The sequence below is a fragment of the Tubulanus polymorphus genome, chromosome 11, assembly GCF_964204645.1.
Source record: "Tubulanus polymorphus chromosome 11, tnTubPoly1.2, whole genome shotgun sequence".
In the NCBI taxonomy this organism is placed as follows: Eukaryota; Metazoa; Nemertea; class Palaeonemertea; order Tubulaniformes; family Tubulanidae; genus Tubulanus; species Tubulanus polymorphus.
The window spans coordinates 5,746,159-5,773,473 of NC_134035.1; the positions used below are offsets into that span (position 1 = coordinate 5,746,159).

General features: G+C 38.3%; 4 protein-coding genes and 1 long non-coding RNA gene across 7 annotated transcripts in view; 4 read left to right on the top strand and 1 right to left on the bottom strand.

The window, feature by feature from the left end:
• Nucleotides 1-27,315, bottom strand: part of LOC141913173 (cholinephosphotransferase 1-like) — a 28,795-nt gene that overhangs the window by 1,105 nt on the left and 375 nt on the right. The window contains exons 2-9 of one of the 3 annotated variants that reach the window (XR_012620231.1): nt 26,341-26,488; nt 23,760-23,901; nt 23,182-23,266; nt 22,567-22,698; nt 21,594-21,752; nt 20,914-21,039; nt 19,470-19,642; nt 411-548 (exon numbers count right to left, since the gene is read on the bottom strand). Coding sequence is in view for 2 of the 3 variants with exons in the window: in XM_074804639.1 (XP_074660740.1) it covers nt 18,370-18,412; nt 19,470-19,642; nt 20,914-21,039; nt 21,594-21,752; nt 22,567-22,698; nt 23,182-23,266; nt 23,760-23,901; nt 26,341-26,488 (1,008 nt within the window). In the remaining variant the exon portion in view is untranslated. Of the gene's footprint in view, nt 1-345; nt 549-14,309; nt 18,413-19,469; nt 19,643-20,913; nt 21,040-21,593; nt 21,753-22,566; nt 22,699-23,181; nt 23,267-23,759; nt 23,902-26,340; nt 26,489-27,315 lie in introns of those variants that run through there. The other 2 variants (XM_074804640.1, XM_074804639.1) reach the window with 2 other exon arrangements.
• On the top strand, nt 789-6,596 carry LOC141912497 (ribose-5-phosphate isomerase-like). The gene is made up of 8 exons (XM_074803732.1): nt 789-976; nt 2,948-3,008; nt 3,101-3,156; nt 3,372-3,431; nt 3,519-3,652; nt 4,495-4,636; nt 4,727-4,826; nt 5,305-6,596. The coding sequence occupies exons 1-8, from the start codon at nt 911-913 to the stop codon at nt 5,427-5,429; spliced, it is 744 nt and encodes a 247-aa protein (XP_074659833.1). The 5' UTR covers nt 789-910; the 3' UTR covers nt 5,430-6,596.
• On the top strand, nt 7,250-8,401 carry LOC141913119 (uncharacterized). The gene is made up of 4 exons (XM_074804575.1): nt 7,250-7,366; nt 7,538-7,585; nt 7,854-7,929; nt 8,145-8,401. The coding sequence occupies exons 1-4, from the start codon at nt 7,328-7,330 to the stop codon at nt 8,312-8,314; spliced, it is 333 nt and encodes a 110-aa protein (XP_074660676.1). The 5' UTR covers nt 7,250-7,327; the 3' UTR covers nt 8,315-8,401.
• On the top strand, nt 9,947-11,419 carry LOC141913103 (uncharacterized). Its single transcript, XR_012620224.1, has 3 exons — nt 9,947-10,003; nt 10,490-10,656; nt 11,305-11,419. It is a non-coding gene; the product is annotated as an uncharacterized LOC141913103 (long non-coding RNA).
• On the top strand, nt 11,431-13,628 carry LOC141913104 (uncharacterized). Its single transcript, XM_074804554.1, has 2 exons — nt 11,431-11,474; nt 12,014-13,628. The coding sequence occupies exon 2, from the start codon at nt 12,017-12,019 to the stop codon at nt 13,193-13,195; it is 1,179 nt and encodes a 392-aa protein (XP_074660655.1). The 5' UTR covers nt 11,431-11,474; nt 12,014-12,016; the 3' UTR covers nt 13,196-13,628.

Consider the following 27,315-nt stretch of genomic DNA (forward strand, 5'->3'; position numbering starts at 1 on the left):
ACAAAGTCGAAATTTTTTTTTGGCCCAAATTTAATGAAACTTAGTGCAGAGATGTTTTTGGGGTGCTGATTACGAATATGAGGTTAGATTTTGGATCCGAGGCACCTAAAATTAGTTATTCAGAATTTCGTGTTTTGACCCCCTTAATTTCGTCAAATTTTGATGAAATTTGCCTTGGAAATTCGGCCCAAAAACGAATCTTATTCAATGATGTCAAATATTCAATTAATTTTCAAGGTAGAAATTGATGCTCTTACTAAAACTCTGAACTATAATTGCTGCAACACAATTATATAGGCTGCTACAAATAAAAAACGCCCGACAATTGGATCACGACAGGGCCGTCGGAACAGGGGCGGGCGCCCCACTTTTTTGCTTAACAAATTTTTTTTTTCAAAATCATGCTTTACCGCGCAGCAGCTCGTCGTTCTCTGTACTAGGTGGTTGGCTCACGACTTCTCATGCTTCTGTGAATGAGACCGTGAAATGGCCCCAAAACGCATCTCCGGCGATTGAATTTTCAAAATTTTTCATCGGAAATGAACGAACTAAAAATATAATAAGATTTTAGTATAAATCCCGTTATTTCAAGATATATCGTGTTCCATATCCGCCAATGAGTTTACTTTTGATTTTATCTCTCTATAGCACCCCCGGCCCCGCGGATCAGGGGTAAGCAACGGAGGCGGCAATCAAACCCCGGCAAGCGAGGATAGACTGGTACCGGTACCATGCAGAGGGCGCCATGTGACGGTATCACGCCGCTATGAATTGAATTGATATGAATAAATTTCTATTTCGTTTTTGTCAGCGATCGTGTTGGATTTTGACCACTGTTACAGCCCGTCCAGTGCTGTGTCAACACTCATCGCTTTATTCTATACACACGTTTACTCGTCAATATTCAAAGATGGACAGTGAAATTGAAGCTGGCAAAAAGGCAGCCGCGTGTGCTGCAGTTGATGATTATGTTCAGGTTAGCAGTCAGGAACACTTTCCAAAAACGGCTTATTCTGCCAATTTCGGCGTTTTCCGCCAATAACGGCGGAATCAGCCATTTATGGATTACTCAATTTTAAACTGATTCTGCCAATTTAGCCGAAATCGGCGTTTTCTGCCATTTTTGGCTTGTTCTTAAAAAACGCCATTTCCACCGTTTTCAGCTGTTACAGTTTTTAAAACTACATCGCCAGAAACGGCGTTTTAGCTTAGATAGTTTTACAGGTGCTATTTATAGTGCTTAGTTCGATGGGAGTCCCTATTATGACATCATCGCTTTTCTGCTGGCATACATTTGTATATTTGCGCCGAAAAATTAATCTCATTGATCCGTTCCAGGCTTCAAGAAAGAATTAAATATAAATGTACGGGTTTCCGATGGCAAATGTATTTGAATTCTGTTCTTTCTTTATACCTGTATTCTATGTAATAAATATATACATACATTTATCCCAAATTGTTTCGAAAATGTTTGTTGTATTTTGAAATGAATCTAGATACAGCTGTATTGATTTTGAGTGTTGTAACGTCATCGGCCACCAATTCATTCAATCACTACCCATCACAAGTCCAATTAGCTGGGAGGCATCGAAGATGTTAATTACCTTCAATTAACCAACATATGCAGTCCAATATATCCCTCAACCATTCTATGCTTTATTAGGCAAGATAAGACCATGGGCAAAACTTAAAACTAGATTTTTGATACACTAGTTTATACATCCATGATTGATTTGTCTTATGAGAATGATAATTATAATAATAATTTTATTTTTATTTTTAACATATAATATTTACACATCCGTGCACCTCAGCAAATTAATTATTTTATTCCGAAAAAAGTACCCTGTAGACACTAGGGAAAACGTCTAAGCGGGTGGGGGAATCCTCATATGGCTTAATAGTTTATGATTATAAAACTAGCTACGCCAAAAACGGCGGAATACGCCAGAAATGGCGAATGTTTTTATGTGTACCCATGGCAACATTTAATTGAAAACTTTATAATAGTTTTTAAAACTAGTTCCCAAATTTATTTTTAACAAAAATCATGATTAATAAACTTGTTTCATGCTGTAGTAGTTTTCCCGGAGTTTTTGGGCTGCATATGACGTAATCATTTAGAAAAACGTGAATTTGACCACTTTACCTAGCTCAAAAATTTCCATCCTAGCGTCATATGAAAGCTTATCGTCTGCTCGAGATTATGACGTAATCGGCAACATGCGCTAATTTGACCGGAAGTGCGCAAAAAACTTTAAAGCAAAACTCGAAACTTAGTGAGCTGAAACTGGCTGATTAAGCCATAAACGACTGTAAAAGTTTCAAAACTGAGTGATCCATAAACGGCTGATTCTGCCGTTATTGGCGGAAAACGCCGAAATTGGCAGAATAAGCCGTTTTTGGAAAGTGTTCCTGACTGGTTAGCATGATTGAATGTTCACTTTTTTGAGAACAAGCAGGGTCCTGTCAAATCGAATCCAGATCCAGCATCTCATGGCAAAACAGTACAAAAATGGCACCAACTTAGAAAGAGAACCGGCCAAATTAGGTTATTTTTTTGTTCAGGTTTAATAATTTTATTCGACTTTTCGACCCCCCACATTGGCCACACTGCAGGCTGTGCACTGCTAGTCTAGTACCTAGCCGTTGTTCCTGAACGTTGAACCGTAACAATGACTGGTATTCAGACTAGTGCACTGCCACTCTGGTTTATTGAATTCAAACACTGTCTGGTAACTGACTATAATAAACCACAGTCCAGCTACTGGGGTGACATAAATGTTACTGGCTGGGCCTGATGATCAAAAAGATCCACTATAACTGTTTAGTTGGCTCTTGAACTTACTAAGTCTAGTACCTAGCGATCGTTCCACAAGCAACATAGGGACCCGTAACAACAACTGGTATTCAGACTAGAACTTACTGACCTACTTTATATTTGCAGGATGGTCAAATCATTGGAATTGGAAGTGGATCAACAATAGTTTACGCTGTAGAAAGACTAGGTAACACTACCGTCAGCAAATGGATTAGCTAAATCACAGAAAATTCAATTTCAATGTGTTTTTGATATGTTTCTCTTATTTTTTATTTGCAGCCGCTCGAGTTGAAAATGAGAATCTGAAAGTCACATGCATTCCAACTTCATTCCAGGTCAGTTTAAAATGATAACAATGAGCCAGGTCATTGAGACTAGTCGATGAGCCAGGTCAATGAGACTGGTCGATGAGCCAGGTCAATGAGACTGGTTGATGAGCCAGTTCAATCAGACTGGTGAATGAGAATGGTCTATGAGCCAGGTAGATGAAACTGGTCTTTGAGCCGGATGGTCAAATCATTAACTCTTTATTTCGTTATTACAATTATAGGCTCGACAGTTGATAGTAAACGCAAATTTAACACTAGGAGATTTAGAACAATATCCTGAGGTAAATTCTGTTAATAGAACCAACTTAAAGACTTATTATACATTATATGTGTATTTTTACGGCTAAAATATATGTATATATTTACAGCTCGATGTAGCAATAGATGGCGCTGATGAAGTCGACGAAGGTTTAACATTGATAAAAGGTGGCGGTGCGTGTCACACATTCGAGAAGATCGTCGCATCTTGCGCCAATAAGTTTGTAGTGATAGCTGATTACAGGTAAATGGGAACTTGACGATTGCACACGTGGTCTTATCATTTGGGCATACTCCTTAAATACAACTTCTATGAAATTGTGAATTCGAAATTATTATGGTTGAGCCAATTTTAAGTCGGATCTAACGGGTGACAAAATCTGACTAAATCACTAATTGCTGCTACCGGTTTAATCATTGTCAGTGGGTTATTCAGGGTCCCTAAGATTCTTTGAAACTCCTTCTCGACAGAAAATGTTTTTCAAGGACTTTGAGCAAAATGCCCATAAGTCCTTGAAAACTCCTTGAATTTTGAGAAATTGACAATTTGAAACTTATTAGGTTTTGGGCCTAGTTAGTAATCTCATTGCTTACATACAGATTCCATTGAATTAGATAGTTTACCGAGATGAGCGGTACCGATTTGAAGGTGGAGTCTATTGTAATAGGGATATGATAGTGATGCAGACACTCCTCGAAATTTGAAATTTTCTCCTTTACAAGTCCTTGAATTCTGGAATGACCGATCTGTAGGGACCCTGATATTGTTATTGACATGAATGTGCGTGACCCTGTTCGCTGCGTCGGTGACAGTAAGAAAGTCTGATCTGTAGCACTCGAAACAAATCAAACCATCAGACTTGATCGATAATCTAAAGATTATCTAATGCGACATAATTCAAATGAATGGATACCGTACGTTTTGCCCATGAACCTAAAGGACTTATCCAAAAACCTAACTTATTTGTACGACTTCGCGACTATGTATCGTTGAATTACGAGACCCGAGAATCCAACGTATGCGACTTACTACAACAACCAATTCCTAAATTCGGCGTTTTCATTTCATCTCTTCTTTGTTTCCAGAAAAGACTCGAAAGATTTGGGCGATAACTGGAAAAAGGGCGTCCCGATTGCCGTTATAACTAACGCGTACGTTCCGGTAAAACGGAAGATCGCAAAGAAATACGGCGGCTCGGTAACGTTACGTATGGCTAAAGGAAAAGCTGTAAGTGGATCATCGTTTAAGTTAGACAAATGTTTTTCAGAAATTTGACTCTTCAACTTTACCTAACTAATCAACAATCGTTATTTCCAGGGCCCGGTTGTAACTGACTGCGGTAATTTCGTGCTCGATTGGATTTTCGAGAAGAATTTCGATTGGACGAAAATTCACTCCGAACTGAAGATGATTCCAGGTACCGTACAATATATAGGTTACAGTTACACGTGACATGCGCATGTAACCTATATTGTATACAAGTACATTCATTGTTTCGGTTTTTAGGAGTTGTCTTTAGTCTATATACAGGTCACCGTTACGTGGGCCATCAGCGTTCTCCATATCACGGCTGCTGAAGCAGCAAGTTTTTCGCTCCCCCCCCCCCAAAAAAAAAAATAAAATATAAACTTAGCTTAATTTTGGTGTAATCTTCTATATTTCACAGTAGCTCAATATATTTCAAAGCAATTATCAGCATTGATAGAATATTAACATCTGTTCTGATAGGGACAGCAGATATTATGTAAGGGGTGGCTGATTTTCAGAGGGGGATACATGTAAAAATGTAAGGTTTGTCCCCTCCCCTCTGAAACCTTTCATGGAGAACACTAGGACATGCGCTGGCAACCTATACTATCTATGAGTACATGAAGAGTTTTTATTTCGGTTTCTAGGAGTTGTTGAAACTGGTTTGTTCGTGAATATGGCTGAGAAGGCATATTTCGGTATGAAAGACGGATCAGTGAAAACGCGCACGACAACAACGCACGCAATGAACGGAGTTAATGGTGAAAAATAATCCAGTTTTCCCGCAGTCTGTCAGTTCTAGTATTACGTAGACTATTTTTTTCAGGGATTTATTTCACTCCGATTTTCTGTTTATGAACATCATTTGATATTCGTACAGTAGACCTCGCTGTTTTTGTCGATATAGAGGCGTTGCATGCGACGTGGTAGTTTGTAAGCCAACTAACGATTGAAGATATGCCACTGTATGTACAATAAAAAGAATAATCAGGGATTTTTGAATTTTCAGCATCTGTCGCATTATTGTGTTTGCCAACCAATATACATGGCATAGTTACTTGGAAAAAGCATATCACTACAAGACCGACCTCTATACATGTACATACGAATGTCTGTAAAATGCAACGTTTAATCATGGACTTCGACCATTTCGAGTCCATGCTTTAATCAATGGTCCCAGATGATCCCCACATGAAGCAGAGTCTACTGTATCTAATAGTTTTGGCAGTAATCCATATCAAAATATCATCTAGTAATCGATATTTATATATTCGCTAAAGCGAATTAAATGTATTTCTCTCTTAAGATTTGTGCAATTTAAACATTCCACAGATGAGTGTTTTACCTGAGCAGAATCGGTACCAGTATAGAATGAAGTTTGCAATTTGACGAACATTTTTTAACACTGATTGTGTTCATGAACGACAGTAAATCTCTCCACAAACTGGCACCAACAAAAATGGCTCGAAATAAGGAATGGAAGGGTATGCTAGGAAGTCGGAAAGTAATTTAGTTTTGTTCCCAGAAAGTCTAGAATTCCGAGTTGTTGGCCGTGTTTGGATAGGGGTTATTCATTTATTACGTACGCATTAGGGGAGGGGGAGGGTCAGTGCAATTGCGTACTGTAATGCTTGATTTATATGAAAAAATGGCCGATTTTGTGTACAGAGGGGGAGGGGGGTTGAAAAATTCAAATTTTATGCATACGTAATAAATGAATGATCCAATAAGTTGAGGTTTACGGAACCAGTAGTTTTGTGGTTGGATTATGAAAACGTTTTTTATGAAAATAGATATGAAAGAGATGATTATTTTTGAATGAGTAATAAATTGTTGATAATTCGGTGTGAATTCAATGAGGTAAAACTTCTGTTTAAAAGATTCAATGCATTTACTACTACTGTGGTTATTGTGTAAATAAAATGATTTCATATCGCAGTGCCAAATTTAGTCTGTTTCGTACTTATAGTTATAGTCGTAGAGATATGAGGATGTCTGAACCAGTACAGAGCTATTTCATATAGATACATGTATGAGTATTTCTGACCAAGGACAATTTCATGAGGATGTCTGATTGAACCAGGATGACGGCTATTTCATATAGATTGATATCTAGGATGTCTGACCCAAGACAGAGCTATTTCATATAGACAAGAGGATGTCTGAACCAGGAGAGAGCTATATAGAGGGGTCTGAGGACATTTGACCCATCGTGCTATTTCTCTGGCCTATGGATACAGAGGTTTGTGATCGCATATCAGGCCAGGGCAGACCTGGCCCCAGTTGCTCAAAAGTTGGTTAGAGTTAACCAGTGGATAGTTGACATAGTGATAATTGAAATTGCATTGTTACTATGGTATCTATCCGCCGGTTTTCTTTAACCAACTTTTGAGCAACTGGCCCCTGGACCATAGATAAGGGGTTGCCAAGTAAATTAAAATGAAAATTGGAAACGATCCAATGTTTGAACGTGGGAGGGAACTGGAAGTTCGCAAATCGATAAACTGAACGTAAACAAGATGACAAGCGCATTTTAACCGATACGAAATTCAATTTTATCTCAACCAATGCAATTATTTGATAAGTAAACCATTACGCGGACTGTATATAAAGAAACTGTTTTGATTCCCAGTTATTCATTGCAAAAACAAAGACAGAACTATCATCAAAATGAACAAAACAATTATATGTGTGTGTATTTTCTTTGCGGTAAGTCGAAATTTACTTTTTTGAGAGTTTTAAATTCTAAATTTCTATATCAACCTTGATGATGATTAGGTTTTCGTGAATATGCACGTTTCTTTTTCCACGAGCTATATCGAAACTCTGTGGTTGTTTTTGTTAGTCATTATTATTTCGGAAAGTCGACTCTCGTTTCAGATTGTGGCTGCTATCGACGCTGCCAGACTTACAACCAATCCGTGCAAGGTACGCTTTCGAAACGAAAAAATCTGGCCGAATTTTGATTCGTTGGAAATGCCACCTTTGACCCGAGGAAGAGAACTGATCCACGTACAAGACCCTCAGTCATGTCGCGCACAATTACGACCGAAATATTAATTGATAACGTTGATCTTGTGATGGATTTAACAAGAACCATGATTTTCTAAGACTCCCTGGTTTTCATTTTCTAAAGATAGATGAACCGGGAATGATATTTCATGTTGTAAGGATAGATGGTTTCTTTCTGTTTCAGAATGTGAAGTGCCCAGGAAGACAACAATGCGTGTGGCATCGGACAAGTGGCGGAATGCTCACAAAATGTGTGAAAAGTAAGTTCATGAAGGCGATTCTCTCGCACGAGCTTGATTCCCAGTGATTTTGAGATTCGACTGCATCGATATGAACTTCATGCTTCTAGCCTCAAGTTAACCGCTGGGTTGATTCACATTTTCACAAGATGATGAACTCCTAAATCCATAAACGAGTAACCTCTCGAAATTAGGCATGACTGAGTAGTTTATAATGATGCTTCATCTGTCTGTAGTGCCAAAGGCTGGTTTTTGCGATGCCAGTGAAGTTGTCAGCCCAGATATACAGCTGGATAGGCGAGCGACGGTCGGTTGCAGAGACGACGATGACTGCAGTGGCGCTACAATGAAATGTTGCCCGAATGGACGCGGTGGATTCAGTTGTAAGCCGGCCATCTTCGATTAGTTTGAATAATAAATTTACCCACAATCTTGTGTTCTATATTTTTTCATTGCGTACGGTCTCTAATAAAATGAAAATGTATATCTGAAATTGTTGTCACGGATATTTCAATAGCATTGATCTCCACCAAAGTGGACCACTTTCGAGATAGGCCCTCTCGTGTGATCTCGGGGTTCCCTCAACGCCCAGCCCAGATTCGAACCAGACCGTTGGTCGAGAACTTTAAATTCGGATGCAGAGCTTGTGAAAATATCCGATATCCGAGGCAGTTCCCAAACCCCAACGGATTTCCTTCGGTGTAAATCCGGCCGTCCTTATTTTACTCACGTGTATCCGACCTACGGCCTGTCTTCCCAGAAATATATTTGGCTATACGTATTCAAAATGACCATACTTGAGTTAGTCTCTGAATACCAGTCGTTGTTACGGGTTGTTCGAGGAGCAACGGCTAGAGTTACTGGCTAGAGTTACTGGACTATAATTGAGTGAACGAATCTGGTGACCGGAATTTCATCACCGGCAGGGAGGACACTGTTCAGACCAGGATTGCCCACGAGACGGTCAGAACAGTTCGCTTCTTGTAGGCCTACCGGTAGCATTTTTGCAGTTTCTTTACGTTGCAGCAGCCAACACGCGGACGGAAGGAATCATCTTACCTATTTTGAATTTACCGCGCACGAGCTGTTGTAGCGGAAATTCATTTGATGATGTCATAGGCGCCAAATTTAAATCACCTTCCTGCTCTTTGATAGCAGTTCGGGCCCGTGTGCACCGGGCTTTGGGGCCGGATTTGAATCTCCTATTATCGCGCCATAGATAGCGTCTAATGTTTTATCGCCATAGCTTCTAAAGTTTTATCGCCATAGATAGCATCAATAATTCAATTTCCTTATCCTTTATTCCCATTTTATAACCTGCTAATAAGACCTAAATGAGGTATGTACTACAAATATTTAGCAACATCGCGAAAAAACAGGTCTCATACATTAATAAATCATAGACATTTCCTGCGTTGCGGTACCAACCGCTCGCGTCCGGTCGAGTTGTGTTCGTTGGGGGACTATGTTAAACTATTCCGCGGAACCAGGCCAGTACTGAGCGGCAGTATATTGTCTGGCGCAGCCGTTGTGTTGAAAATCTGGCCCGGAGAGCCAGTCGGTTACTTAGTCAGTAACCTGACTGTGGTTTAGTTTCACGATCGGATATTTTCACAAACCATGTATAAGTTCATCCGATTATAAAAAGCTTTCTACCAACGATTAGGTAACTAGGTCTTGATTGACTTTTGTCGATATGACAATGGCAATGTCATTGAATTTATAGGCCTATTAAATTGTCTGAAACGACAGTCATTGACAGTTTGTATTGATTTGCATCTATGATTTACACTAATTCAACCGTGTTTCGGTTCTTGTCATCCCTAACGTTGGTATAAGCCCATCCGATTATAAAAAGCTTACCACCAACGATTAGGTAACTAACTATCGGTTACTGTGCCCGGCCTATTCGGTTACACTGTTCGGCTCAATGAGTAAAATTAGGGGTTCGACTACATGCACATAAATGCTAACTGCGGTAAGTGAATATAAATGCGTTGATATTCGGAAATTCAAGGTCGTCGAGCGTTGTTGCGCAATTACATTACATTTTTGACATTTCATTTCGGAAGGGGTAATAATCAACATCAAAGCAGTAAGTGATGAAGGGATTAGTTGATTTAATTATGTTTCTTCATTGATAGAAGCTATGATGATCTCATATAAAAAGTTGACGATCTTATCTTAACCCAGTTCAATCGCTGTTTTGGTGTACGGTAAAATAGCGGAAATAAATAAATATACTCTCTGCCGTATACGGTAAAATATCCACTGCCTAGTTTATTAGTACAACCTAGTCGGTTGTTCCCCAAAACAAATAGGGTTGTAATTGTAGGGGAGCCCGTAATAACGACTAGGATGATCCAGATGCAAGATAACAAAGATCTTGAAGTTGTACTTTAGGATCTTGCCAAGTAAAGGCACTTGCCACTTACAAGTATATGATAGAAAATCATTAGATTGTGTACATAAAAATGCTTTCAAGTAATATATAAGGGGCTTTCAAATTTTTTAGGCCTTAACAGATGTCTCATAAAACCTGTGGTAATTTGCTCCTGATGACAATGTTTTTTCATTTTAGAACGATGCCCAGGTCAAAGACCGTGCAATGTCTGTCAGAAATCTGTATCAGCAACATCGCCGCCAATATGGATAGTTATTGGTGTAAAGATTATGCTGCACATATCCAACGAGATCAACTGAAATATCGCTATATAATTGGACCGTTTGAACACATATGTAATATTTGTAAGCATTATCATCACAGTTATCACTTGTCCATCAACCAGGATAAGACCATCCATCCCACAGGGTATTGCGGTCCTTGAAGGTCCTCAAAAGTTTTGAAATGGGAATGGGTTAATTCAAGGCCTTGAGTATCATGGAATGGGCTCTGAAATCATTAAATCATTGTCATAGGTCCTTTAATTTCATCAATCATTAGTTATCATTGGTAGATCCAAGATAGGCTACAAGTTCAATGTTAGATTAAAAACTAGAAAATGTAGATTTCAAGATTCCTGGCTAAAACATGATGATTATATTTAAGTCCTTGCATGTCAAGTTAAAAAACTCTTTGAAAGTCATTGAATGAGATTGGTCATAGACATTATGAACCCTGCATCTCACAACTGGAAATTACTCACAAGGTGGCCAAAATTACCCCTCCAATAAATGGCAAAATTTGCCAGTCGTGACTTAAGTCCAAAAGTGGTATTAAATCTTAAGACTGGTCTTAAGTTGTTAGATTTGCAATAGAACTTAATTGATCTTAGACTAGCCTTAAGTCTAAGCCATGACTATGCAACTGGCCCCAGGTGATTTGACTAACCCTGTAATTGGTTTTTTGTGAAATATTTGTTTTTAACTGTTTTCTTTGTTATTATTCAATTTCAGCTGGGAAATATTTACAACGGATACTTTACAAACTCATTGAGAAAAAACAGCTTAGAACGTATCACGTAGATTTATTGATTTGTTCTGGTTTGAATGAACTTGAATTTGAATTCGGGAGACGGTGTCCTAATCAGGAATATATTGTGAATCGCATTGCCTACCAATGCCACGTAAGTAACACGCAACTCACGGCACCCTCTTGGCAAGCGCTTTTACCCTAATTTCACAAGAACACTCTTGACGACAAAGTGCAACAACTTTTCATCATTCTTTAAAAAAGACCAATTGTAGACCAATTTATAACCAATCAAAAAAAATTTTCAGTAAAAGTGTCAGCGCCTTTTACTCGCAATAACTTGCCTCACTCACTGCTGGTCATTGGATCGGTATCCCCTTGAATTTTGTATTTGTACAGTAGAACTCGTTTAATTCGGATGACTAGGTACTGCCCCGATTTCTTCGAATTAGATAAACATCTGAATGATGAATAACTCAGTGTAAACGGTTCCAGGTTAAATGGACCAAATATTTCATCTGAATTAAGTGAAATCCAGAATGAAAAATCTGATTTCTAGCAAGTTCTATTATTGTATTACTATTGTACAACTACCATAATTGAAAATGATAAATTTATGCATCATTATTATTATTATTATTATTATTATTATTATTATTATTATTATTATTTAAGAGACATAATCTTTTTCAGTTTATGAATCGACTGAAATTGCATGCTTTCGACCAAGTGAAATTGAAAACGTTGGTTTATTTGGTGTCTTCGCTCAATCGACTCACTCATCTGGACCTCAGTTTCACGAAAGCTTCCGACACGGTCGTTGAAGCGATCGGTCGCAACTGTCGGAGTATCCGCGTTTTAAAACTCCACTCCTGCCCCGTTACGGACATAGGATTACGCAGTTTGTACTCGACGTCGGACGGACAGCCGAACGAAACGTGCGCGAACCTAGAAGTGTTAGACGTACGTGAAACGCGAACGCACGCGGAAACCGTGGCTGCCTTGTTGCAGTCTTTAAACAACATGCAGTATTTATACCACGACGAGTTAAGCGAAGCGATATGGATTAGTTTAACCGGCGCGTCTCCGGCCGGCTTAAACAAATTACGATTTTTTAACATGCGCGTCAAATTCGCGGAAGACGTTCCGTCGTTGTTATTGGATCGTATACGAACTTCGTGTTCGAATCTTTGCGAGTATCAACAAATCGGGAAATTAGAAAACGGTAATCTAGAATTTCTGAACGGACTGCCGATTCGAGCTTTGAATATGATCTCCGGCACGAACTTCAACGGCGAGCCGATGATTGACTTCGCGCACGATATTTCGACATTTTTAACGCGGCCGAACGCGATACGCGTTCTCGAATTTTTGGACGTCGTCGGCGTCGACGTCGGTTTACTGGCGAAATTCTGCCCGTGCCTCGAGCAGCTGCATCTGGAATACATTTATCACCTCGAAGAATGCGAGATCGGCGACGCGAATGGATTACTGAACGAACATTCGTTCGATAAATTGAAAGAACTGTCGTTGCGTTTCTATTCGGGTCGAGTCGTCATGAGCGACGACACGCTCGGTCGTCTGTTCGTCGCTTCTCGTAATCTGACTAGTTTAAATCTCGAAGAAGTCGACGCTTTCAACGACGACGTCATGAAAACCGTTCGGGAAACGAATTCGTTGAAACGCGTCGAGAATTTGATTCTGATTCACTGTAACGTGGTATCGGGCGGCGCGTTATTGCCTCTCGTTCACGGCGATAACGAGTTACGTCATCTGGACTTGATGGATTGCTGGAACGTGACGAAAGCCGATTCCATCGCGATGAACGAGTTTATAGAAAGTAAGAATTTCGACCTTGAAGTCGAATGGAGTTAGCGACGTTTATGAAATATTAACGTTAACACGTTAGCTGCCTCTCTGTGATAATACGGTGCTACCCCCAGTTACTATTAGTAATCTCTTATCTTGTATTAGAGCTATTACGAAGTCACCCTTTCATCAAAATGAGACTGAAGCACCCCCGCCTACCGCCAGGTTTTCTCAATATACATCTCTATACAAATGCATAGTTAAACACCCGCGATATACCGCCATGCTCTCTATACCGCCAAAATCGTTCTGCACTGATGTGGGCGGTATGTCGGGGTTGACTGTAATGTTCATGGTGCTGGTGTTAGATACCTATACATGCATTGTTCCTTATAACAGTACACAATTACTTATATCATTCGAAGAAGCTGATTGAAAGTGGCAAACCTTGATAAATATCGCAAAATTTGTAACTACAAATGTGTATGTCTTTGTTTTAGCTCTGCTTTGTTAACAGTATAATGTGATTGTATTTTAACATTTAAAATATATATGTTGTGTAAGCTCAATCAATATCTTCTGTATCGTGGACACAGGCCAGTGAAATAACAATTCATCGATGGTGTCGACATATTCTCATTCACTAGGGGTACAAAAATTTCTGGACCCTAACCTCTACTTTTAGCCCACCTGGGATGTAACTGGGTACCTTGCTCTTCCAGGGGCGGATTTAGGGGGTGGTCTCATCCTTTCGGAAATAACATTTTTAAATGTATTTCTTCAAAACTATCTTATACTGTGGAGGGACCTTGGTGGCCTATGATATAACTGCTTTTATCTGAAAAAAGCCTCTTCTCCTGGACCCCTGCCTTCCAAATTTCCTAGATCCGCCCCCGTCTCCATCAGTTTATTTGTCAGCCGAGACAAAATCAAGTTATTTTGGTGTATATTATAAATTGACAATTGTGAGTTTCTAGCCCATGACATTCAGAACGCGTTAACTATAAAATATCAGATTAATATGTAAGCCTCCTGAATCCATAGTTGAAAAATTCATGCAGAAAAAACCCTCTCATTTAAGGAATAAACATAAGGATAACTTAGCTGAACTCATGACCTACCGCAATGATAATTCCATCAAATAACGAAAATCTTATAAAGACAAAAATTATGTTCAGAATATAATTTATTGGTCTACAATAATTTACAGACTATTTTCGAACTCGTTCCTGGGGAGGAAACAATCATATCAATTATTATTCTTTTCTTTCGTAATAAAATCGCATAAAATTAATTTTGACACGTATAAAAATAGGGTCAAAGTTTACAAACATTCCAGCTTCGAATGAACAAAAAATTAGAACCGAGACGTGACTATTTCTACAAGTTTGTTCGAGAAGACATCAGGTCCCATAACTCAAGTCAGTTTTAGTGGTATATATACAGTATAACTCGCTTAATTCCGATCGGTTTTATTCGGATTTTCGGACTAACATTCAAGTCCACTCTAGGTTAATTCTATTCAAATGAGAGCGCATTATTTGGATTTCGTTTAATTCGGACAAAATTTCCCAGTGTGATCCAAATTAAGCGAGTTCTACTGTATAATATACCAAGTACATTGTCCGTTGAAACATGCATATCAGGCATGTACTACCAAAATTGACTGGTTGTGCCACCTGAAATCCGCTCAAAACAAAAAGAAATCGAAACAGACATTATTAGCAGAACATCTCTAGACCTATAGTTATTTCATTCATGGAAAGAAAACACCGGAAAAATAACACATGTAACACTAGAATTAAATAGCGTACTGCTGCTGCGTGGAGAGGGGTGAACTAAAAATAATTTCTCCAATATACAATATATATATATATATATATATTTATAGGCTATTGTCTGATATTTTCAAAAAATATACGGGTCAAATTCAGACCCAGAGTGGAAAATACCTTCTCTCTATTAGGCCTAGTAGTTTTAGTAACCAGACAATGTTAATTGTACCGCTACAATGGCAAAAACATACACGCGCTACATTATTTTCCACGGGTAATCTCAGTCGGGCAGTTCAAATCAGGGCGATGCACATTTTTAGGCCTATACTACGCGCAGTAGTTTTCACGTAATATCTCTACGGACATGTCCTTCTTCATTTATTCAGTAAACATTTCGAGATTTTTTGGTGAAATTAGACCCAGGTTCATCAATTTGGGAACAGCAATAGAAGATAAACCTTATCGGGTCGTAGTTCTCTTATTCCCTGTTCCTAATTCAACTGTCGAGAGTTTCATTTGATACCGAGTTAAGATTTGGTCGCTTCGAATGTTTTTTTAAGGTCATCAATCAAAAATTAACGTATCATTATCAATTGATCTGCGCCAAGTCAATATTGATAAAATCGAGGATAGTCGTGGAGGAACCGAGTAAACCTGGTGTCAGATCGTAAAATGAATAGTTCAGTGTAGGATTTTATTCAAAAAGATACAACCTTTCTACTAGTGAATAGTGTAGAAGCTTCATCAGGTAAATGAGTGATTCACGCGATGAAGTTACCGCACGCTACTGTGGAACCTCGTTACAGCGAACTTCACCGGACTAGAAAATCAAGTTCGTTAAAACCGATAGTTCGTTATTTCCAGTATGAAATTAATCGAATCCAGTCTTACTCGGGACAAAATTCTATATTTGTCGTATCTGATGAATTGTTGTAACAAGGTTCCGCTGCAGTCAGTAGAGAAACCTCGTACCTTTAGTAAAATCTAGTTAACCTACAAAGTTATACTTGTTTCTACGTTTACCGAATTGGCAAGATTGCGCATTTTTCCTGGTGGACCACCTACCCTACCTACACGTCATGGGTAATTTCATTGGTAAACTGGAAGAATGATTATGAAGTATCCGATGTCTGAGGGGGGATGTGAGATTCTTATCGATGCTATACATCGTACATGGTTCCCACAGTTCCAAAAATTCCCAGGTTTTCCCCAAGTATTTCATGGGTGATTTTTCAATTTTCCCAAATGGATATGCGAATAGACCATCATAATAGTCAACATTTTAGTGGTAACTGGTTGATAACTGGTGATTCTCAAGGGGAATTGCTGAAGAAAGTCACCCTTGGCAATGCACAATACATGAAATGTAAATGAATTTCCAAAATATTTTCCTAATTTGAGGAAAATTTCTAAAATTCCCAAATATTTCCAAACTAAGTTTTCCCAATTTCCCTGTTCTGTGGGAACCATGATTGTAATCTCTAAATATAAACACAAATTTACAGTTGACGCCTCAACAGTTAATGATAATTCAAGGAAGGTACTCGTTACTTGTACTGTATCTAAACATCATGATCTTAAAACTCATGAATGAATTTCCTACCCAACACCAAATGAACATCTATACAATAATTCATTCACAACAATTATCTAATCTCTCGCGCTACATCGAATCCTAGATGGCGCCAGGTTGTTCGAACGCACAATTCAAAGTTTCATTTTCACTGAGTTGAAAGTAACAAACCCTGCTGATGATATTGAAATTGATGAAATGATAAAAGCGTTTGAATCGTTAATTCAAAAATCATTCAGAGACATTTTGGTTTCCATAGACAAGTGGCTGTCCAATATCAATTCGTCGTTTTATTTTTATTTTAATTAGATTTTTTTGTCGACTAATTCAGAGACATCTTCTCGTCTTTTACATATAACTCTACCTCTCTCTGCTCTCTCTCTCTCTCTAGTCTGGTCTGGTCAGTTGCCGTGGCCCAGTGTGTTCTCCATATAATAACGAATTTAGAGGGGCTGCGTTTATATAGCCGCGTCCTAGCAATAAATACTGAAAACTGAAAAGTAGCTAAATTTTGCAGCAATTATAGCTTTTTGCCGATATAAACTCATCGTAAGCGATGATAGAGTATTGAGCATCGACTAGACTTTCTTACTGCTGTATAAAGGATCACTATAGGAACGATAGGGCACGTTGCCATTTAAAAATTAGTCAACACAGTGGAGAACACCGGGGCCATAGCTCGCGACCTGGTTAGGGATGGGGATGCGAGTCTGTATTCAGAGCAGGTCGAAAGTGTTTATTTGAGACATTCATATAACAGCAAACATACGTAACATCAAAAATTCATGTATCTACCTAAAACGTATCAATGTAAAACCATTGATACTGCCTGCGTGAGTATCGATACCGTGTATCTTATATTAGTATTGACACCGACCATCTCATTTTGTTGACATGTACATAGTAGTCATTGTATTGTATTTACGACAGAGTTGACAAACGAACGTAAAAAAATCACGTTAAATTCAGGCAAATTCAAAAGTCTAAACATTTTGTCGTTAAAAGCTGCTATTTTTGGCACTGTAAGCACAGGAGGATATGTTAAAACATAATTAGTTTTCGAATTGAATTTCAAAGCGCGTATTCAACAAAAAGTTTTAGGACCATTTTTCTTGGACTTGAGTCATAATTTAGTTTCGCGAAACTCATTCCGAGGATCCAGTTCTACAGTTGGCTCACGTATTACCTAATTGACAATGATCTTATTCTAACTTGGTCTCAGCGTTAATGCAGCTATCAACCTGCTGTCCGTACACACCCCTTTAGACATCTGACAGACATTCACCATTTCAATAAGACATGTTTCGCCATCCCCTGTGGTAGTACCCAGGACATCATTGAAATGAATGAGAGTGACAATGTCTGAACCATCAGTTTTAGACAGAAATTCACCATTTGTGAAAAATGTGTTCATCCAGACTTCGCCATTCAAATGGTCTGAGGGGGTGTGTATAGACAGCAGATTGACAGCCGCATAAATCCAACTGTGGAACTGGATCCAGATAGCTTCCATTATAAAAATAACACCCAGGTTTTGTCTCTACAGAACAATATTCCCTTTTTTTATCCAGCTCAAAATGTGTTATACACGAATAACTATCAATGGTTACACGATGCGTGGACACCATTTCCGCAGTTGTGACGTCAAATTTGACTTTATAAGAGTTAAAACATTGAAAACAAACTGATTCGACATCTTAAGAGTCAACTTTAACCGTCAATTGTAGAATTGGGCCCAGAAGCACGTATAAATAATCATTACCATAATATAAATACCAGATCGAAACTTCGCATTTCCATTTTAAACATTTCGAATTTATCGAATTCACAATATTCGCAATCCTACTCGCTACGGCAGAATATTTGAAATTTTTGAATTTTGAAAGTGGCTGTTAGTTAGAGTGCGTTCCGATAAGATCCTCTGCTGTATGCGGCCTACAAATAAATTATTAAACAGCGTATGTAATAGATTTTACACAACTCTCTCAATTCCAATTGCTGCTGCTACTAGGGGGAGGGGAGAGGGAGGAGGGTGTAACCATTTCGACCAGATGTGAGAACTACACTAGAGTAATTTCAAGACAGGTAAATGAAATATCAGAATTCTTCATCATTTCTAATATCAAATAGTCTTAAATAAAAGATCAATTCTTAATACCAATTACATGCTTGGTCAACATTATAGGACTTCGTTTATGAAAATTTGTGAACTGAAAATCATAGTCAAGTTATTGACTACCAGTAGATTTTAAATAAAGAGACCGGTGACCGGTTTTACGGACTGGTATTACCTTAAACCCGCTGGCCAACTCAATTGAAAATGAATTAAGTTAGCCCACAGGTTAAAGGTAATATCAGTCTAAAAAACTGGGCCCAGGATATTTAGACTCCATTCCTGCCACGGAGCCGATTTACTATCACAGAATATCACGCCCCCCTACCCGCCAGCTGAAATACTAAAAATCTCCCTTCTACAATTCATGGTGACCCATCGCGCGGCTAACACGGTACCGGAATTTGACTGACTCGGAGCAAGGCAATGAGAGTCTACTGTATCAATCCGTATCAATTCATAAATCTAGAAACCAGAAAGTGCCTTATATTGAGAGATCTATATGATACAAGCCGAAAATAGGAAAACTTGCTAAATCTAAAATATCTGATGTTGTTATCATCAATCATCAGATTTCAGCGAGAAGCTGTAGTTCGACTGTATTGGCAGTCGGCGTACTCATATACGGTCAAAACGAAACGCTCGAAAAGAATATCCTGATAACCCGTTTTAATTAAGGAGCGATAAATATAAATTACTACGATTCGTTAACGTATAAATCAAATCTCTAACAACGTAAAGTAGTAGAACAACGGCAGTCGCACCGCCCGCCGGTCGGAGAACCCGTCTCGACGCGAGGCCGGTGACTATATCAACCTGAATATGTATAGCCGGGAAAACAAAATAACAAGCGATGATGGTGATGAAACTTAGTTATACTTCGAAGATGAGGAAGCGGCTTTCGACGCGGCCCGCGTCATCATTCGCGATTCTTTATCAGCACCGTTCGAGCCGGTAATCGGCGTTATCTTGAAGCAGTAGATGTCTAGGTAATCACATATCTGCATACACACGATCGACGAGTATCTTATTAGATCGATCGTGCAGTAAACCTACAACGACAAATAGTACGTACAGTTTTAATTAAACATAATGATTCGCAAAATACTATAACTATTTCCACTTGACCTCAGAGGTGCGCATCGCATGCGCTAGCTCAGTTAGTTTTGCTAGTACATACATGATATAAAGGTTCGTAAGGTAGCCGCATTAACCGGGTTTAGAATAAATAACCAGACGAGTAGTACTATATAGGTTATTTATTTATTCAGCTTTCGCTACTAACCTATAGAAGCTTCGATTCACCCGATGAAGATTCTATACATTAGTAGCGAAAGCTCGTGCATCAAATAAAATAGTTAACAGTACTACTTGTCTCGTTAAGGTCATGATAGAAAAGAGACACCATTTTCTTGAATAAATTAAGTTTAACAACATGCCTACTAACTGAAGTTTTTTCATATCATCAAAAATTATGGTATGTAGGCATGGAAACACATTGTTAAACATTCATATTCTGGATTCACTTTTCTTTATTCAATCCCTTTCAATGAAGACTTTTTTGCAATCCTTCAATACAGGGTTTTAGTTCAACTGCCGGTCCATTCCGGTCCTATAAAGACTTTTACCAGGTACGGTATGTACAAACAAAACTGACTGAGCTAGGCCACCTGCTGTCCAATCAAGCCAAATGAAATAGACCTCTGAGAACTGAGGTGTACTGTTCGACTAAAATAACCCTAGTTGAAATTTGAAAAGAATGGACATCAAAAATCTAATAAAGAGTTTCTGAACTGACGGAATATAGGGGTAGGAGGCTTGTACATAATTCTTATAATCGACATTTAGGCCTACACAAGAATCGTTTACGATACAGTTCGAATGTACTCATTTTTGTACGGTTTTATAAAATATAGCCTATAGATAAAGAGCACTATAACTGTGATTCAGTCTGGGGAGACGACACATACTAAGTGCTCAGGAATTGATGAGATCAATTACCCATTTACTTGTGGGTTTGAGTGAGGCAATGAGAATACCAGGGTCTTGCCCAGGGAGCCTACAGTAATGTACAGGGTTTGACCTGGTTTCCCCAAGTCAAACGCTCTAATCGGTCAACCCCACAGCTGCTGACAGGACATGCCTTACTGAACTAATACAAACTATCGAAACGGTTTATTCACAGATTTGGTTGATTTATGGTTCATAGGCGCGACTTTTCACCAGATGGTGTTTTTATAAGAACAATAATCAGCGCAGGCAATGTTTCACTCTAAATAAATACCCGGTACACATCTGTCACAAACGACGGCTCTATACTTACACAGCACAACCATAATACAACGTATTCCGAAACTAGCGTGTTAAAATACTGGTTGAAAAATAACATTCCAGGTCCGACGAACACCGAGTCGAGGAAGCTCATTTCACTTTTAGTCATGTGTGCTACCTAAAAAAAAGAAATAAAAGATCAATATCAATTAGTTCAGCATTGTACGGGACAAAAATTGCTAAAATTATTTCTATTATTAACGGCTGTCAAGCTTTCAATTGAATTGAGTTGTTGTACTTATATTGAAAATTTTTCTCAACAATAGTAACAGAGTGAAAGCATAAAACCGGCGTGTAGGTTGACAGGTGCTCGCGACGATGGCAGTCGCAGAGAAGAAGCATTTCTATCTATAGAGAATCCAACACTAATATAATGAGAAAGATGAAGGTCAAAAAGTTTCCTTCAAGCTAATAATTTATTGTTTCAACATATCGACTATAACCTAATAGTCATCTTCAGGTACACTGAGCAGTATTCTCGAAGATGACTATTAGGATATAGTCGAAACGTTGAATCGATGAATTATTAGCTTTAAGGAAACTTTTCGGACTTCATATTTCTCGTTTAATTAGCGTGGGATTTTCTATATATCGTCACAACACGGACTTAGTGTAATCTGAAACGACTTACAAGCATTCAATCGAAAATTTTGAAGTAGGAAAAATATTTACCACTAATTTATTAGTAATTTTTGCGGCTACGATTCCGAAGCTCACCGCGTACAAACACGGATGATTTACAAATATGTCCGACGTTGATTTAATAGCGATCATCGTCGATAAGATTATCACTGACGCAATCGGGAATAACGGAAACACGACGCTGGTGTCCTGAAATTACAATATACAATATGTCTACTTAAACGCGCCGTTGGTTTTTTAATAATTCGACCAATGAAACTGAGAATCGGTCTTCTGTTCGATTTCTTCTGCATTTCAATTAAAATTGAATGAACTTTTCTCAATTGAATGAACTTTTCTCCTAAATGAATCAAGTATCAATATAGCAGCGGCAAAGCAGCAATAACGGGTTTTATGCCTACCAGCATTTTTTAGTATGCAAACCTTTGGAAATTAGATAGGTTTTAGAAATTGAGAAGAGTACAATATCTAAATTGGGATGGGTATATTTCGTGACAAGCGTGCACAACTTTGAACTGAATTTCTAAGCTCCTGGATCCATTCATTAGGCCTATCACACGGCCCACTAAATCTGTGTTAGATGAATTTTTCTACTCTGTGGTAGTTGGTATTGGCTTCATTGATAATTGCAAGGGAAAATCGTCTGGCTTTTTATAACAGTTCATTGCTTATCCATTATTATAGCTTGGATTGCGCTGGAATTAATAAGTTAATGTCGTAAGCTTTCGATACATGGAGAAGTGCATTGGCCGCTGTATCTAAAGTTTATTTGAAAAATAGGACTAAAATTGAATCCCAAGGCCAAATTTGGCTCGGGTTAGGTCCTGGCCAGCTTTACCCAGGCCAAATTGTGTCTGAATACGACAGTGGCTAAGTTGATATAGTAACTTGGACATTCATAAAGCAACATTAATGAAATCTTGTACATACATTAATAAATAAATATATCATATAATTAATCCTAATCCTAATCCTTGAGCGTTGAGAAAACTGAAATACTCACAGCGACTGTGGCGCCATTTTTACCGACACCTCCTTTCATTAACGTGCCCAAGTGACCGTAAAGTATGAAAGCTGATAACGGAACACCGATGAATGCCATACACGCGTTTACATCTAGATTTATGACCGGTATCTGAAACAGGAATCGTAACATTTCATCACAAGCTGTGGCAACTTTAAGTGGAACCCGCTTAATTCGGATCATTTGAGACCGATGAAATTCATCCGGTTTATGAAATATCAAGATTAAGGCCATACGAAAATGATACCTCGTTTCTCCGCTCAGCGGCCGGGTCATTTTTGTAAAATACTTTAAAATTTGTAATCAGTTCATTTCCACAGCTGCCGGGCCGGGTCTGTTATGGTAAAATCGATCACGGTTTAAAAGAAAGTTATGTACAGGGTAGATAGGCAGCCGGCCGGGTCAAGTTTTAAGCTCGCTCAGCAAACGGAGAAACAAGGTATCAATTTTGTTTAGCCTAACGTCATATTTTCTACATGTATACACATGGACTACGGATACATTCTTCCGAATAAGATGTAAAATAAGGATTCAACTGATCTGAATGATTAAAGCAGGTTTGACTGTAATTCCGATTCTCCTGTAGTACCGTACCGTATATTGCCATATTTGATTTCCAAATATCGCCGATATTAAGTACATCAAAACTATTCCACATTGTAATTCTGTGACATCAATTCTGTAAGATAACAACAACGCACATCGGTAATACACTGTACAATGTACAGCAATATATCAATCTGGCGTATTTCCCAGAACAAGCTTTTAGAACAAGGCGTTAGACCCGGGAGAGAGGTTTTCAATATGTGTATACCCTGAGGTGTATACCCTGAGACAGGGCTATGTCATTAGAAAAATGCGGTTGCCTGACCTAAACGGAGTTATTTCACATATAGACACGCGGGTCTGTGACCTAGGATAGATAGAGCTATTTCATATATTGTAGGCCTAGACATCAAGAAGACAGCGACTAGTTCATAAAGGCCCTACTGTAGACCTAGGTATGAGGGTATCTGACCCAATAAAAAGCTTTTTCATAAAACGTAGATAGAATTTTCATTTACTTAAAATCACGAAACTTTTATAAAAAAAAAAAGGCCACAACTTTCACACGTTTTAATCGATATCGGTAGAAAAGCGTTTTATAGTCTGACGAGATATCGAGAACTTACAATCCGAATTTTAACGTTCCAGACAGATAGGTTTGCCAGTGAGCTGTGTAGTACAGTAAACTCGAGACGATGCATTGATAGAATAGTAGAATAGGGTGAGTTCCGAGTCCTATACAAGCGCACCCCGAGACTGTGACAAACACTAGAAAATAAATAAAAAATACGACAATCACATAGAAGAAAAATATATTCCATCGTCTTCAAGGGAATGGCGCGAACGCAAGCTATATAGCTACAAACAAAAATGTCAAAAGCGTATTAAATAATCTGCGTACTATAGGCCTAAGCTAGATAGAATAGATAAAGAAGTCATGTTATGCGATAAAATAACCGCGATTTAAATCATTACATAAAGGACCATGGGTCCAGTAGGATCCACTGAGTACATTTTTAGTTTTGAGCACAAAAACAGATTTGTTCTTGGATTTGCAATAGGCCTAACAGCTGATAAAGATGAAATCATGTTGCACTTTGCAGCAAACATGTTCAACATCGACAATATACAAGGTAATAGGTTTCCCTATGAGTCACAATTACATGGTAGAAAACAGTTCTTGGTAATGTCACTGGGAAAGCCCTGCTAGAGGGATTTCCAAGTGATGCCCTTGTGAAGGCTCTGTGATATCGTGAAACAAGGTCAAGCATCGATTAGTAGAATGGGGGGAAAATTCATTGAATTTTTGTACATTTTCTCCCAGCACATCCAAATGGCTGATGGACGAAACTTGCCATATTCAATTCCACCACCTATTTCCCTCCTTATGACAAAATATCAGCTGTGTATATTCAGTGGTTAGAATTTGTGCCACCAAGAGCTAACAGAAAGTAACTCTTAGAACCATACTTTATAAGGATCAACACAGTTGATCCTAACAATGAAACGTTCTTGACAGCTTCAGATATTGCACCACCTAACGATGACTATTGCATAAAATTGTGGAAGTTTTTCTACACTTGACACAGATTATAAAGAGTATTTTACGCAACTAATAGTTTTAGATACGTTAGCCATCAAGTACCAGTAATTGCCTACTTTATGATTGAGTGATTGATTGAGAGTAAAGCGAAACCTCGTTATAACGACCTCGGATATTAACGATTTATCGGTTATTACGAACCTAAAATGTCGTTCCCAAATTAGGACGATTCTTATGATTTCATACTGGATAAAACGAACTATCCGTTATAACGAACATGTTTTCAGCTAGCCTAGTCCTCTGGGGCCAGTTTCACGAAAAAGTTAAACTCAAATTTTTTTATTAATTGCCATTGGTTACTTCATGTTTTCAATGAGGACAACAATTCAAACTTAACTGTTTTAAGCTTACACTTTTTCGTGAAACTGGGCCCAGGGCTCAGTTTCACAAAAAAGTTAAACTCAAACTTTTGGTGTAATTACCATTGGTTACTTCATGTTTTCAATGAGGACAAAACAATTCAAACTTAACCGTTTTAGGCTTAAACTTTTTCGTCAAACTGGGACCTGAAGTTGTAATGAAGTTCCGCAATAAATTGTTAAAGTGTTTATTTCATAATGTTTTGCTGTGTAATAATTGAGTAAAATGAAAGGCTTGTTGTTCGTATGCGTGCGATACTTGTACCCAATATTACAAATAATGATATTTGCATAGATAATCATCTGAAAAGCATGTTAAACGCGTGTTAAACTAGAACCATCTAATTTTGCTATCTATTTTTTTTTTGCGTACCTACGTACGTACTTACCCTGATGGGGCCTATGTCATCCATTCAATTACCGTACAATATAATTTAGCTTCTGTTCTCAAGCAGAATTATTGAAAAACTATCACGTCGATAAATTAGAGATTGATGACAACATTAAACGTTTCACGCGACTACAATAACGCATCAAAGCAATAAATCGTTTTTCAAGACAAAACCCGCTGTATACGGGTTAAAAGTATTGAAATCGAGAACGTATTCAATCAGAATTAACCTGTTCTCGCCTGTACATATATCCTTGGTTTAAAGTTATTCCCTCACGCCTGACGATGATCTCTAGGTTGACGACATCGAAACGTCGTATATTTTCATTTAATTTTTGATCGAACGAATTCTCGATTTCAAAACTTTAATCTAGAGCGGGCTTTTAGCTTTTTTCTGTTCTCCACGTTTGAGTGTGGTTATTCTATTACTCGATTTTCATTTCCATTTTACAAATTTTGCTGCCAGTCGCTTAAAAGTTGGTTCAAGTTATAGTTTCGATTGCATTACAAATTGAAGATCAAAATCGCATTTTTCCCACAGTAATTATCCGATAGTAAGAGATTTTACCAACTGTCTAGCGATTAGCCTCTGTCTGTTGTACGGTAGAAGCCAGTTTTATAGAGACTGCTATCAACTTTAACCAGGGGTCAACTCAATTCACACCCCCCTGCGTTAAAAGGTAGGCATAATATCAGTCCGTTATCTGGCCCTGGTAATCATATGTGGCCTGGATCTACCTCCTCGATAAATTCACCTTAATTTCAAGCATGTGGGCAGGTCCAGGTCGTATAATCGATACCTTACGCTTAAAACGAGGCACGAATTTGTTAATCGATCTAAACGTAATTTTTACCTGTTGATATCGAGTCACAGCCGTGATCGAACAGTTCACCTAACGGGGAACTGCTGCCCGTTCTGCGAGCCTGTTTACCGTCTATAGCGTCCAACGACTGATACGCTATCAATCCAAAACCAGTAATCAGATAAACCCACGCAGGAGCCTGTAGAATAACAAATAAACCACAAGTGTTTTTATCTCACAAACAATTACCTATCCGAACTTTATAAAGCGGATAATTAAATATGACAACTTTTTATATCTGTGATATTTTGAATAGTTTTACCGCCGTTCAGGTCACGTCTGCTATATGTGGCATAAGTGTCATTAAGCAAGGATTAGGGTTTTGGCTACTGTCTGTCACACCTGCTCTTCGTGCGATGTTTTGATCCGTAATTACATTAATAAACTGTTGATCTACCTTTATTCAAATCAATTTGTTCAGTAAGGAATTTGCATTCAGAATTAAACAACGATTTTCCCTAAAGTTGTTTTTGTTTTCATTTATCAGCGATAGTTTACTCAGCATACGCTCGCGTAATGCTGAAAAAACTGACCCGCAGACGCTCGGAAACGTTACAGTGACGTCATCACCTGCTCATTAGCATATCAAAATACAGTAGGTGGCGCCACGTGATGGGCCATAAAAGCCGTTTTTCAGCATCACGCGAGTGTATGCTACGTAAACAATCGATGATAAATGAAGACACAAACAAATTTATGCCAATTCATAATTCATTTCTGAATGCAAAATCCTTACTGAACAAATTGATGCATAATATTCGCAGATCAACTGATTATTCACGAAATTACGGATCAAAACGTCGCACAGAGAGCATGTGTGCCCGACAGTAGGTACATAGGCCTAACCATTTACGGACACTTTCAAAACGACATTTGCTCCTAAGTATTTAAAGCATAGCGACCAAATTCGAATATTAATTTCAGAATTTAGAGGTGACAGCAGACATAGTGTGCACTAATTATTGT